This window comes from Mytilus edulis, chromosome 10 (genome assembly GCF_963676685.1).
Source record: "Mytilus edulis chromosome 10, xbMytEdul2.2, whole genome shotgun sequence".
Classification (NCBI taxonomy): domain Eukaryota; kingdom Metazoa; phylum Mollusca; class Bivalvia; order Mytilida; family Mytilidae; genus Mytilus; species Mytilus edulis.
The window spans coordinates 23,730,734-23,745,045 of NC_092353.1; the positions used below are offsets into that span (position 1 = coordinate 23,730,734).

Consider the following 14,312-nt stretch of genomic DNA (forward strand, 5'->3'; position numbering starts at 1 on the left):
AGTATAGAACCAGTCTACGATTGACAAGGGAAAGTAATTTGTTTAAAAAGTGTGTAATAACAGAATCAAATCCGTAATTGGTAAATGGACTATTTGGCTTTTATTTACATGATTTAGAGGAATTATATATACAGAATGTGTTTTCATCCTTTTATCACCATCACTGGTGATCCGGTGGATAAAAATCTGTCATAGAGTTGTCACTGGTTCAGTTTGTTAATCCTCAACTCCTGGAAAAGAGTAAGATTGAATGTCATCTTTCTTGCACAGATTCTTCTACCAGACATACATTTACACCTATAATGTAAATTTCTTTGCTATGATTTTTTGTTTTTCAGATATTAACTGATAATTGACATAGTTGTGTTTGCTAAAATTATTTAGAGACTTCAGACAACACAACTTGTCTAATGGAAGACTCACACATTTTTATATTACATGTTCTGTTCTTCGCTGTATGTTTTTTTTTTTATCCTTTTTTAAACTTTAGCTCAAAAATATCCAACCCTTATTCCTTATAAAGAAAAGACTTTTATTTTGAAAATTTATTCAGAAATAATATATCTTTTTGCAGATTTTGTCAGTGCATCAAAAACAAGATTTGATGAACAACTTGACAGAACTATTTATTAAACCTAAGTTTACAGAAGATGTTTGTAAAATTTGTCGCTGTGTGATATTGGATATTGTTGCTAGAGCTGCAGAATCAGTGAAGAAGGATAATCGGGAAAATTTCTATATTGCATTGAGCAAGGGCATTACAGTGTGTCCTGATTTAAGAAGGTAAATATTCTTAGTTAGTATTTTCAATCAACCAACAACACGCAGCCAATAGAAATTATTTTTGAAACCTGGTTAAATGTGCGGCCATAAGGAGTCGCTTGTACTACATTTTTGCTTGGTGTTCAACAGCGTGGTTTAGAAAAAAATAATGTATCATCAACAGATTTAAAAAAAAAAAAAAAGGACTCAAGTCAGTGCTAAACTAAGAGGAATAGTGCTACTTTCTAAGGCAACCCTTAAAAATATTTTGGTTCTCAAACCCTACCAGAAGGTAGAGAAAGTGGGTAGGCAGACATTTTATTTTATTTTTTCTTACGTCAGGACAATTAAAGATTTTGAGTAGGCAGCAAATTTATTGATAGGTAGGTTTAACATTTTTAGTACATGGTCTATGAATCTTTTCTTCCTTAATTTTTTGTGATATCTGTATATTCCCTTCTAAAAAGAAATATGAATTCAATTTAACAATGGTGAAAGAAACAGATAATTGCAAAACTAAAGCAAGTAGGGATATATATCAGACATATTAGAGACGGCAGCAAATCCCCTCCTACTAAAAAAAAAAAACAGAAACGCATACACAAGAAACCAACGTCACTGTTGATTGTTCCTTTTATTTAATAAAACATTTATTTCCTTTTTATTTCTTTATTTGGGCAAGGTAGTTAACCACAAAAATTGTATTATATTATGATCATGATTATGATAAATATATCTTCCATAGTTATGCAGCTGATTATCTTCAAAAGAACAGTAAAAGTTTACCTCTGACAGAAACAAAACAGCACAGTTCAAAGGTGGGTAGTCTTAAAGAATATTTGCTGCTTGAATAGTCTAGATAGAACAGCACAGAAGATACTTGTCAATGAATATTTACAATTTCTGGAACATGACTCCCTGAAATTTAGCATCTAGAAACATGCGAAAACAAGCATTACAGTGTGATGATAATATTAGATATGAGTTGCTCAGCAACTTCATATTTATCTAATACATAAAGCAAGGGGAATTCTTAATGAGCAATATCTAACAAAACATCTTGTGTACACCCACTGATCATGGATTTTTTTTTTCAATATGTAGTGGTGAGTGGGGTTTTCTTCAAAATCTATTAAACTCCTTGTTAAAATGATATAACATTTTGTATTTTATTGTCTTGATATATCTATTGCAAGCACTAGACAACATGTGTCAATGCTTTTGTTTTAGACAGTAGATTATGCAAAAATCCATTTATATTTTGTAATTGACTTAACACTAAATCATGGTGACTGATACAGTACGCCCAGAGAGTTTGTAATCGCGAACTTTTATCACCGATTTCCGAGTGTAGCGGTGTGACACCGCGAATCACGGATTCTACTCCCAATTTCCTCCAAAGATTCTCTCCCAACACCGCGTGGCTGTTAATTGGTTTATTGCCCATCGGATGAACTGAAAATTAATGACGCGTGACAACATAATCGGATTAGCCAGATTTATTACCTTTGTACATTTAATCGATCTTGATTGCACCTGTGTGCTTTAAAATACGTTATTTAAATGTCCATTCATTGTCAGATAAAAGTGTGACATTTTTATTTAAAATAAGATAATTATTCTTGTATGTATATGCCCATGTCATTGTCATATGAAATAAAACGTAAAAACGTATAAAAATACGAATAAAACACTTATTTAGTATTTTCATTATAGTCCGATCAGGTCATAATTTTTGTTTTTTCAACAAAGTTTCAACAAAGATGATTTTACCACAATTAGAACCTTTTATGACCTACTCAGTGAGCAAAATCCGGTTCATTAATAGTTTAATATTATATAATTAATATCAACTGGCTTAAAACAAAATGATGTTTTTACGGTAATTTGTACAATCTAAATCAAACCATAGAGTTAATTTATCGGACCAACAAGTGAACTCTGTTACTTTCAATTTATTTTGAAATGTAAAATATTATGTTTCACTACCTCGGTAGATTACTGACTTGAAATATTTGAATTTAAAAAAGAAACAAATAGTTTTGTATGCAATGTGGCAGCCCTATATTCATAAATACTGAGATAATTCCCCGCCCAGACACAACACAATAATCACAACCTTATTTAATTATATGAAGAAATAAAATCATGTGTTTTTTATCTGTTATGATCTGTTATTGATCTTTTATTTTTTTAAATAAAATTGGATTGGCGCAATCCGTATTTTACTGCTCGTTAAAAGTCCTCGGCGAAATATAAAAAGAAGTATTTCAACAATTTATACTATAGAATATTAAAATGAAATTATATCGTACAAGAAAGAAATATGTAAAAAAAAATGTGGATCGGATTTTTACGATCGACACATTTTCACAGAGGATCTCACCAACGCCCATCAGGAACTGAACGACATGCATCCTGTTTTCATCTACCATTAATGTATAGTGTTGGCTATGGAAGTATAAATAATGTCCAGGTTTATGTCCTCTGTTGACTGAGAAACGTATAAATAAAAGGCTGATGTTCGTTTATTCAGAAAAGGAATAAAATTTAGAATCCGGTTAATCAATTGTAAAAGGACCTTCTAGAGCCTCAATCTTAACGCACACAAATGTCAATCATTACAAAGCAAGTTTAAACCTTCAATGAATTTTCCCACGGTTATCCAGAAAGGTCACCTGAGTTTACTGTTACATGATACTATTTCCCGCCAAATAAAAATCTCGTGGACAAAATTGATGTCACTATTTTTAGCATTCAATATTGTGAGCGAAGTCAAGTTCAAGTTCAACCACGCACTGTTGATCACTGAGATGCGTGTCGTCTTCCCACGGCAATTAATTGTTTTAAAAATATTTAAAGATCACTGTTCTAAATACAACACAAAAGTTTACATTCATTGTGCGTAAATGAATATTATGCAACGACGAGTTGATGCAGCTATAGCAGTATTCCTGTTGTAGCCGAAATGTATTATATCCTAAAGTAATGCTAATCGTGAAGAGAAAATGCCGTAGACTTATTAAGCATAACGAATGGTGAATAGTATTTTCTTTTTTACTTGCATATACAAGTTTTAAGACACGTAATTTTCTTTAAACTCACTGCTCACATTTTATACCTTCAGCGTTAGTTTCCGTTTAATTTCACGCAAGTATGTCTCTTTTCGTAAGTTATATAAATTACCGATAAATAAAAAACGAGGTCATAATCAAGTATAGATTTTTTTTATAAAACTTTAATGCAATTGAAAGCATTAACAACAACGTTTTGGATTTTAAAACTTTTATTTTGTAATCGTAAAATGGAAATGGTGTAGAATTATTAGCATAACAGATAGTGAATAATATTTTCTTTTTTACTTGTAGTATAAAAAACTTTGAGACGTGTAATTTTTCTTTAAACTGCCCTCATTTATTCTCCGTTTATTGTTGCACAATTATATCTCTTTTAGTAAATTAAATATTTATTTACTGATAAAAAAACGGAAGTCAAAATAAAATATAGTTGTTTAAAAACTTGATTAAAATTGGTACAGTGTAATTGAAAGATTGAAAGAATTAACAACAACGTTTTGCTTTTTATTTTAATCTTTCATTTGTTTCAAGCAATCAGATATAACCTGATAATCAATAGACAGGAAATACAATTGTTTAATTACATTAGAAATCTCACATACCTTGACTGTCGCGTGCCGGCATAGATCAGACGGATTAGGGCAATTAATTACCTGGTGTCACACCGCGTCACACCAGACTGGGAGAGATGTCGCTAATACAATAAACAAAAGGTAGCGGATTTACGCGGAAGTCGGAGGGAATACTCCCAAATTTCTACGAGAATTTTGGGAGGGATGTCGGAGTTTCCTGGTGTTACACCAGGAAAAATATCGGAGTATGGAGTTTGGGATTACAAACTCCTTGGGCGTACTGTATAATTTTGTCAGGTATTTTTAACCTTATTTTAGGAGGTGAAAAAAATTTCAACCTTGTATAGTAATGAAAATAAGAATACCGTATTTATTCTATTTAAAGCCCCCTTCTAATTAACGCCCCCCCTACCGAAAATCGTGTGTTCAAAACTTTTGACTTCTAATAAACGCCCCCATTTTGTAGTTAAAAAATAAAATTGAAACTTACACATTACAATATTGCAAAGACATCGACCCGGTCACTCAGAAACATGAAACGAAAAATCAATAATGCCCATGTTTTAATCCACTCCGATAATACAACACAGTGTGTACAAGTTCCAAAAATAGATCTGTCAGTTACACAGTACGCTATTAAGGTTCAACGTTATAAACAGGCATGCATTTCTAAACTAATATTGAATAAATTTATACATCAAATGTTATTTTTATTGCACGCTTGTTCATTTGAAAATGTTAACAAATTATTTGATGAGGTCACATTACCGATAAACGCTATTTATATATTATGGAGACAATAAGAAACTTGTGTATGTTACTATAGTCTGTTTCAACAAAATTCAGGTAAAGGTCAATGAAGTAAGGTACGAAATTCGTTTCTCTAATTGATGCCCCACTTTTGGAAATTGTCTTCGCCCCCGGACGTTTATTAAAATAAATACGGTAATTGAGCTTAACAAAAATTATAATCAATATTTTGGAGGCCTGAAATTTATAAATAGAAGTTTAATAAACAGATAAAGTTTCATACTTTTTAAAATATTTGAATTTCAGGCTGTAGTTAAAATAGCAAAAGCAACATGGCGATTGGTCAAAGAAATAGGGGACAGTTTGAAGAGTTGTATTCAAGTGGACAATGTTTTAAGTTTCCTGTCACAGTATAAGGACAACTTAGAAGCTTCATGGTAAAAAGTGTTTATTTTTCTGATAAAATGAAACAACTGTATAGCAAAATGTATCATGAAAAAATCTGTCAAAATAGCTGTTTGCAACTGCAGTGAACAACAACAAATTATTGAAAAGTTTTGCCTATTTTATGCTTTGAGTTTATACAAAAGCAACGTACAAATTTGTACAACTATATATACTAGTTAAGCCAAGCAGAATCAAAATGAGATGAAGAAAAGAATCGGATACAAGCTGAAACCTAATCACAATTACAGCTCTTTTTATAGTGCTAGCAAGACGAAGGCTTGTTTGGTTTGCTTGCTTTGTTTGAATCAATGTTTGCTCAAGCATTGTAATTAAGATTGACATATGAAAACAACATAAAAAGGCAGATTTAAATTTGTATACATTATATTTAAATTTGATTGGACATTTTCAAATAATCAAATTTACCTATACACAGGTTTAACTCCGCCTACTTTTATTGTTTGCAGATGTCAATCTTAATTACAATGCTTGAGCAAACTTTTAAACAAACAAAGCCAGCAAGTCAGTTTAAGTCTTGCTAGCATTATGAAAAGACCTGTAAGTATTTGGAAAAAAAAAATTTAAATTTAAAAGTAACCAAAAAATGCCTCAGGTTGACATCAGACTTGACTTTGGTTACTTGTATTGAAACAGCATGTTAAACAGATTTTGTCTGTGGTACATATAAAAATTTTGTGTTTGTAAACAAATTTTAAGTTTACATGGTTTAAGAGGAAAAGATTGTTGTGATTTATTCTACATTGGTATATAGATATTGGTTTTACATCTAATTTTAAAGGTTTACAAAATTATAGTAATGTGATAAGATAATGATTATTTATATAAATGTACAGGTTTTGTGGAAATGCAGTGGCTCAGATGCTATGCATGTCATCATCACAGAGAGAGGAATTCCTGTCCAACTTCTTCCCAGATAAATCAGTGTTTGCTGACTATCAAATCAGGTTTGTTAATACAAGAATTAAGGAAATAAATTAAAGGTCACTGAAAATTATGGATATTAAGCTGACGAGGTTAATAAGCAGATATATGTTACTTTTAACATTTTTATTCAAATGAATTATATTTCCAAGTGTTGTAATTGTAATATAGAAGACATTTTATATAATTAATAATGATGAATAAATTAAACCATATTTAAAACAGAGAGTTACAATATCAACTTTAAGCCAACAAAAATTTCAACTACATGTATGAACATTTTGTTTGAGAGTTTGAATGCCATTTTGATCAATAAGATTTTATTACCATCCATAGCTTCATAGGAGGTAGGGGATAAGATTTAGTATCAGGGGAGATAACTGTTTACATGATAATATTTGATAATGTCCTGTTGTTTAACGTTTTCTTAATAATCAAGCATACATAACTAGGTAATCTCCTTAAAGGAATTAATGTATAAAGTATTGTGAGAAAGAGAGTAAGGTACAAAACAATTTTGAATGGAAACCTATGTTTTTATTAATTGATTTTTTAAAGTAATATGTTGTTTATATCATATAAACAACATATTTATTATCACAAAGTTGACAATCCAATATTAAACTTCTGTCTCACCTAAAGTGCAGAATATATGCAGTTAATTATATGAATTAATGTAACTCATCTTCTGTAGGTATGGAAGTATGTGTAGAGACCATACCACTGAGGAATCAGGAACACAGTTAGCTGGTCTCAGTTCCAGAATACAGGAGGTCTTGGCATCATTTACTGAGACAGATTTTCATCACAGTATTGTTATGGTAGCAGGCATCATGCTCCCTAAAGCTGTAGTAGTAGAAGATCTTGTAAGTGATCAACCCCTGTAGCTAACTTAACTATTTTCTTAAAGCCTTGAAACTTCAATAAAAGTTAGATGTGGTTTTATCCTTATTCATTCTGTACTACAGAATTGTTACTGGCTGATTTTTAACTACATTAATATATTAAATCCTATTATACTGCCTCAATTTTAACATAGCTGAATGAGGACATTGCTTATTTGCATGATATGCTGTTAGAAAATTGTCTTATTAATCATAAATCAGTTCTTGACCAAAGTTGAATGCCTTTTTTTTAATATTTTACACAGGAAATGAATCAAACCTTGAATGAAAAATATGTGAAAAATGCATGCTGTTTCACAAATTTATGGCCTTAAAAAGGGATTAGTTTAATCTCATATCAAACTTATGTTGTATAATTTCATTTTGTTGACTAATACTGTGGATTCATTATTATTTGTTGGATATCAATTGTCGTGGATTTTGTTGATACAGTTGAACCATAAAATTGATTTTCAACGAATAATGCAGACTTTGGCAAAACTACAAGATTCAATATTCACGAACATTTTTAAAAGTTTTCCTTGATTCATACAAATTAAAACCAGGGAAAATAAATGAATCCACAGTATGAGATTATGTTGAGCATGTTGAACAATTTAACTTTTTTAAATGCAGTCATTTTGTCAGTTGCAAAATCACATTAAAATCGTAAATCTTATAGATGACAACCTGCTCATTGATACCTGTTGAATCCACTGTCAGTCATCTGAGAAGTCTTGCCTTGGCTGTAGCCTCTGGGAATCCTGTACTACTCCAGGGACCTGTAGGGTGTGGTAAAACCTCGTTAGTAGAACACCTGGCCCAGGTAACAGGTAGACAGAAATCACCAGCACTGATGAAAATACAACTTGGTGATCAGACAGATAGCAAGGTAAGAATAAGATTATTAGAAGTAATTATCAACAGATCACCTGATACAAAGGTACATTGACAGCAACTTCACAAAAAAAATTACATCTTGGTTCCAAAACTACCTTGTCAAGTTGAAAAAATATTGCATAAATGCTGGGGAAAACCTTGTAATAATTGCCATAGTTTGTAAATATTAAATAAATGCTGAGAACGACCTTGAATTTGTGATGTTCAATAAAGACCGTTTCATTATAAAATACTTGGAACCTATGGAGAAACCACCTGTAGTGTCATATTATTATTTCATATTTTCAAGATAACTATAACTAAACAAGAAGATTGACTTTGTTCACTTTCACCAGCAGTTTTATTATGAGCAATAAAAATATTCATTCAAGTGTAAAGTATTTAACAGGCTGATCAATTAGGGAAATACTTTCTGTCTTTAATAGTTGAAATCCTCAATTTATTAATTAAGTTGATTTTTATGCCCCACCTACGATAGTAGAGGGGCATTATGTTTTCTGGTCTGTGCGTCCGTTCGTCCGTCCGTTCGTCCGTCTGTCTGTCCATTCGTCCGTCTGTTCCGCTCCAGGTTAAAGTTTTTGGTCAAGGTAGTTTTTGGTGAAGTTGAAGTCCAATCGACTTCAAACTTAGTACACATGTTCCCTATGATATGATCTTTCTTATTTTAATGCCAAATTAAAGTTTTTACCCCAATTTCACGGTCCACTGAACATGGAAAATGATAGTGCGAGTGGGGCATTTGTGTACTGAGGACACATTCTTGTTTTTATTTTTATGCCCCACCTACGATAGTAGAGGGGCATTATGTTTTCTGGTCTGTGCGTCCGTTCGTCCGTCCGTCTGTCCGTTCGTCTGTCTGTTCTGCTCCAGGTTAAAGTTTTTGGTCAAGGTAGTTTTTGATGAAGTTGAAGTCCAATCGACTTCAAACTAAGTACACATGTTCCCTATGATATGATCTTTCTAATTTTAATGCCAAATTAAAGTTTTTACCCCAATTTCACGGTCCACTGAACATGGAAAATGATAGTGCGAGTGGGGCATTCGTGTACTGAGGACACATTCTTGTTAGCAGTTATGCATATTTTTGACAAGCATTATTAACATTTTTCAAACAGGCATTACTGGGCACTTACAGATGTACAGATATACCTGGAGAGTTTCTATGGCAACCAGGTATATTGACCAGGGCTGTGACTGAGGGTCATTGGGTGGTGCTTGAGGATATAGACTCTGCTCCAATGGACGTTGTATCAGTGTTACTACCACTGCTGGAGCGGAATGCTCTGTCTTTACCAGGACATGGAGACAACATTCATACTTCCCCAAACTTTAGACTGTTTGCTACACAAAGGTACCCTAGTTACTTATATCATGTACTGTTATATAACATTCATACTTCTCCAAAATTTAGACTGTTTGCTACACAAAGGTACTCTAGTTACTTATATCATGTACTGTTACAACATTCATACTTCTCCAAACTTTAGACTGTTTGCTACACAAAGGTACCCTGGAGTTTTAGCTTGAATCAAGTCATATCTAATTATAAACATGTACAATCGTAAAAATGTCTGTTATATAGCTTATTTATTGTTTCTTAACTTTAATTTTTCTTTCAGACTTCTTGGTTCACACAGTGGATGGCATCGTCAGCATAATAACAGCTCAGTTTTGTTGGAGAAAATGTGGACAAAGATTAGTGTGGAACCACTGTCTAGAGTGGAATTAGAGCAGGTTTGATAATATATTAATAACATAATTCCAGAGGATATTAGAAAAATTAATCATCTCTTGTGTTTAAATAAATCTCCATAGTTTGCTAGGGGCCTCAGTGGCAGAGTGGTCTAAGTAGTTAATACTGTAATCACTAGCCAGTCAACACTGAGGTTGTGAGTTTGAACCCAGTTCATGCAGGTACACTTGAATCCAATCTTAATGAACTAGGATTGTCAGTATTCCTATCGAAGGTCAGTGGTTTTCTCTAGGCACTCTGGCTTCCTCCACCAATAAAAACTGGCCACCACGAAACACAGAAAAAAATCATAGTTTGCTACAACTTGTAGTTGATGTCATCTTCATAGATTTTGGATTTAACATGAAAAATACCAAACCATAGACAACTTTTAATTTGTGCACTTTCTTGTAAGTTTCCTATCACAATGCTTATATTATTATGCATAGTAAGAACTGATTATTTGATGAGGTTATTTACCCTGATTGACCCTGGGTCGACTAGTGAATTTGTTCATAAAACACAATTTAAGATTAGTGTATTAACTGAAAAGGTTAAGAATAAGGGCAAACAATAAACTTAAAATGTAAATGGAGATTTTTTTTTTAACAAGGTTTAATCTGTTAATTCCTTTCTGTTTTACCTACAGGTAATAACAACACAATATGCTGACCTTAAGCCTGTAGTAGATAGACTATTAGACATATACTTCATGTTATCAGCTGGTAAACATGACACGGAAGGGAACCAGGAGGAATCAGTCGGCAAGTTTCTGTCACATGATGGCAGACTAATATCTACAAGGTAAACAACAAAACCACCCGCAATTTTTACTTTAATGATTATTCGTCTAGAACAAAATGACATATATGAAACAATTTACCTTATATTAATATTATAAATATTTTTTTTTAGTATAACCTGGAATTGAACTTCTTGCTAATTTCATATTTAATATAATTTAATTAGTATGAGCTTCGTTTTTATACGACCGCAAAATTTGAAAATTTTTTCGTCGTATATTGCTATCACGTTGGCGTCGTTGTCTGCGTCGTCATCGTCGTCCAAATACTTTTAGTTTTCGCACTCTAACTTTAGTAAAAGTGAATGGAAATCTATGAAATTTTAACACAAGGTTTATGACCACAAAAGGAAGGTTGGTATTGATTTTGGGAGTTTTGGTCCCAACATTTGAGGAATTAGGGGCCAAAAAGGGCCCAAATAAGCATTTTCTTGGTTTTCGCACCTTAACTTTAGTTTAAGTTAATAGAAATCTATGAAATTTTGACACAAGGTTTATGACCACAAAAGAACGGTTGGGATTGATTTTGGGAGTTTTGGTTTCAACAGTTTAGGAATTAGGGGCCAAAAAAGGGCCGAAATAAGCATTATTCTTGGTTTTCGCACAATAACTTTAGTTTAAGTAAATAGAAATCAACGAAATTTAAACACAATGTTAATGACTACAAAAGGAAGGTTGGTATTGATTTTGGGAGTTTAGGTCCCAACAGTTTAGGAATTAGGGGCCAAAAAGGGACCCAAATAAGCATTTTTCTTGGTTTTCGCACCATAACGTTAGTATAAGTAAATAGAAATCTATGAAATTTAAACACAAGGTTTATGACCATAAAAGGAAGGTTGGTATTGATTTTGGGAGTTTAGGTCCCAACAGAATAAGGGGCCCAAAGGGTCCAAAATTAAACTTTGTTTGATTTCATCAAAATTGAATAATTGGGGTTCTTTGATATGCCGAATCTAACTGTCATGACTGTGTATGTAGATTCTTAACTTTTGGTCCCGTTTTCAAATTGGTCTACATTAAGGTCCAAAGGGTCCAAAATTAAACTTAGTTTGATTTTGACAAAAAATGAATCAGTTATGTTCTTTGATATGCTGAATCTAAAAATGTACTTAGATTCTTGATTATTGGCCCAGTTTTCAAGTTGGTCCAAATCGGGGTCCAAAATTAAACTTTGTTTGATTTCATCAAAAATTGAATAAATGGGGTTCTTTGATATACCAAATCTAACTGTGTATGTAGATTCTTCATTTTTGGTCCTGTTTTCAAATTGGTCTACATTAAAGTCCAAAGGGTCCAAAATTAAACTTAGTCTGATTTTAACAAAAATTGAAATCTTGGGCTTCTTTGATATGCTGAATCCAAAAATGTACTTAGATTTTTTATTATGGGCCCAGTTTTCAAGTTGGTCCAAATCAGGATCTAAAATTATTATATTAAGTATTGTGCAATAGCAAGTCTTTTCAATTGCACAGTATTGCGCAATGGCAAGAAATATCTAATTGCACAATATTGTGAAATAGCAATTTTTTTTTAATTAGAGTTATCTTTCTTTGTCCAGAATAGTAAGCAAGAAATATCTAATTGCAAAATATTGTGCAATAGCAAGATTTTTTTTTAATTGGAGTTATCTTTCTTTGTCCAGAATCAACTTAAATCTTTGTTATATACAATATACAATGTATATTCACTTTTTACTACCAACTGATAAATTAAAATAATCTTTACCATTCAGTGATAACAAGCAGTTTTTTTACATCTTAATATTTTATGATGTATTTAAATGAGTAGTTATTGTTGCAAACTCCATTAGAAATTTTAATTGAGATTAGTTTTGGAATAAGGGAAAGGGGGATGTGATTAAAAAAATTGGGTTCAATTTTTCTCATTTGAAATTTCATAAATAAAAAAGAAAATTTCTTCAAACATTTTTTTGAGAGGATTAATATTCAACAGCATAGTGAATTGCTCTAAGAGAAAACAAAAATTTTAAGTTCATTAGAACACATTCATTCTGTGTCAGAAACCTATGCTGTGTCAACTATTTAATCACAATCCAAATTTAGAGCTGAATCCAGCTTGAATGTTGTGTCCATACTTGCCCCAACCGTTCAGAGTTCAACCTCTGCGGTCGTATAAAGCTACGCCCTGCGGAGCATCTGGTTAAATGTTGATACAGTTTGGTCAGGCACAATTTTATATTTTCAAGAAAACATATCATTAGGGTATCATTTTAGAAAATGAATTTCAAGAATAATAGGTGTACTACTAAATTAGTATTAAGGCAAATTTTACAGTTTTTCATTTTTACAGGGATTTAATGACATGGTGTAGAAGAATAGCAGTGGACTTTGACCTCTCCTCTACAGCTACAGCTAACCTAGTCCTCCAGGAAGGTTTAGATTGTTTTGTTTCATGTCTTTCTTCACCACAGAAAAGATTGTTAGTGGCTGAAGCCATCGGTGCCAAACTTAATATCACTAAAGTCAAGGTAATTGATCAATGTGTAAATGTATTGGTTGATACTGACATTAGAACTAACCTGAAAATTTAAATCTGCATTAAATATTAATCCTAGTGTATGTTTCAGTTGAGTGACCATATTGATACGTTTTGTTTGTGTAATTGCCTGATTGACCCAGGACCCACCTCCTATTAAGTTTATGACTTAAATGACAAATGTTGTGGTTCATATATTGTTGTGGGTACCAATTTTTGTAGATGGAGGAAAATCATGTATTTTTTTGCTATTTGATTTCCTGGTTTTACCTAGATTTGCATATAATCTTATAGACAATGACTATTTTGTTGATCATTTGAATTCAAGGTTCAACTTTACTAATGAAATCCAGGAAAACTGTTATATATATATCACAAATAATAAAGATAAACATTCGTTCCGTTTAAAAAGTATTAAATATTGTCAGTTTAACAATTACATATTGAAACTTGTTTTTGCCACTACAACAATTTAAAATACTTGTTATTCTATTACTTTATGTACAACAACACAACAACACCAGAAAGTAATTTCCACTTTTTGTCATTTGTTAAAGATGAGATCAGTTATATATTTCAAGATCTTAATGTGTATATGCATCATGTGATTTTATATTTCAGGCTGAATATTACTGTTCTAAATATAAACCAGAAGTGAAAATAACTCAAAACAAATACAACGTAGGGAGAGCTGTACTTCAAAAGTCAGATGATTATGTTCTCTCCAGGTTTGTGAGATATTCTTCATTTTCAATGATTATCACAGTACCCAAATTGCACTGTCAAGGTACCAAATTTGAACCCGTTTTACAAAAAATTCAAACAAAAAGTCCACAAAGAGTCAATTCTTAAAAATGAGCAATCAGAATAAGTCATAGGCATCCATTTTTATGCCCCATTTATGGGCATTATGTTTCCTGGTTGGTGCATCCATCCGTTTGTCTGTCC

General features: G+C 32.0%; 1 protein-coding gene across 1 annotated transcript in view; it reads left to right on the forward strand.

The window, feature by feature from the left end:
• Positions 1-14,312, forward strand: part of LOC139490712 (midasin-like) — a 116,760-nt gene that overhangs the window by 1,297 nt on the left and 101,151 nt on the right. The window contains exons 2-12 of the mRNA XM_071277642.1: positions 575-783; positions 1,508-1,580; positions 5,468-5,598; positions 6,463-6,573; positions 7,245-7,416; positions 8,117-8,326; positions 9,450-9,685; positions 9,954-10,068; positions 10,716-10,870; positions 13,179-13,356; positions 13,986-14,092. Of these exons, the coding sequence (XP_071133743.1) occupies positions 575-783; positions 1,508-1,580; positions 5,468-5,598; positions 6,463-6,573; positions 7,245-7,416; positions 8,117-8,326; positions 9,450-9,685; positions 9,954-10,068; positions 10,716-10,870; positions 13,179-13,356; positions 13,986-14,092 (1,697 nt within the window). The remainder of the gene's footprint in view (positions 1-574; positions 784-1,507; positions 1,581-5,467; positions 5,599-6,462; positions 6,574-7,244; positions 7,417-8,116; positions 8,327-9,449; positions 9,686-9,953; positions 10,069-10,715; positions 10,871-13,178; positions 13,357-13,985; positions 14,093-14,312) is intronic.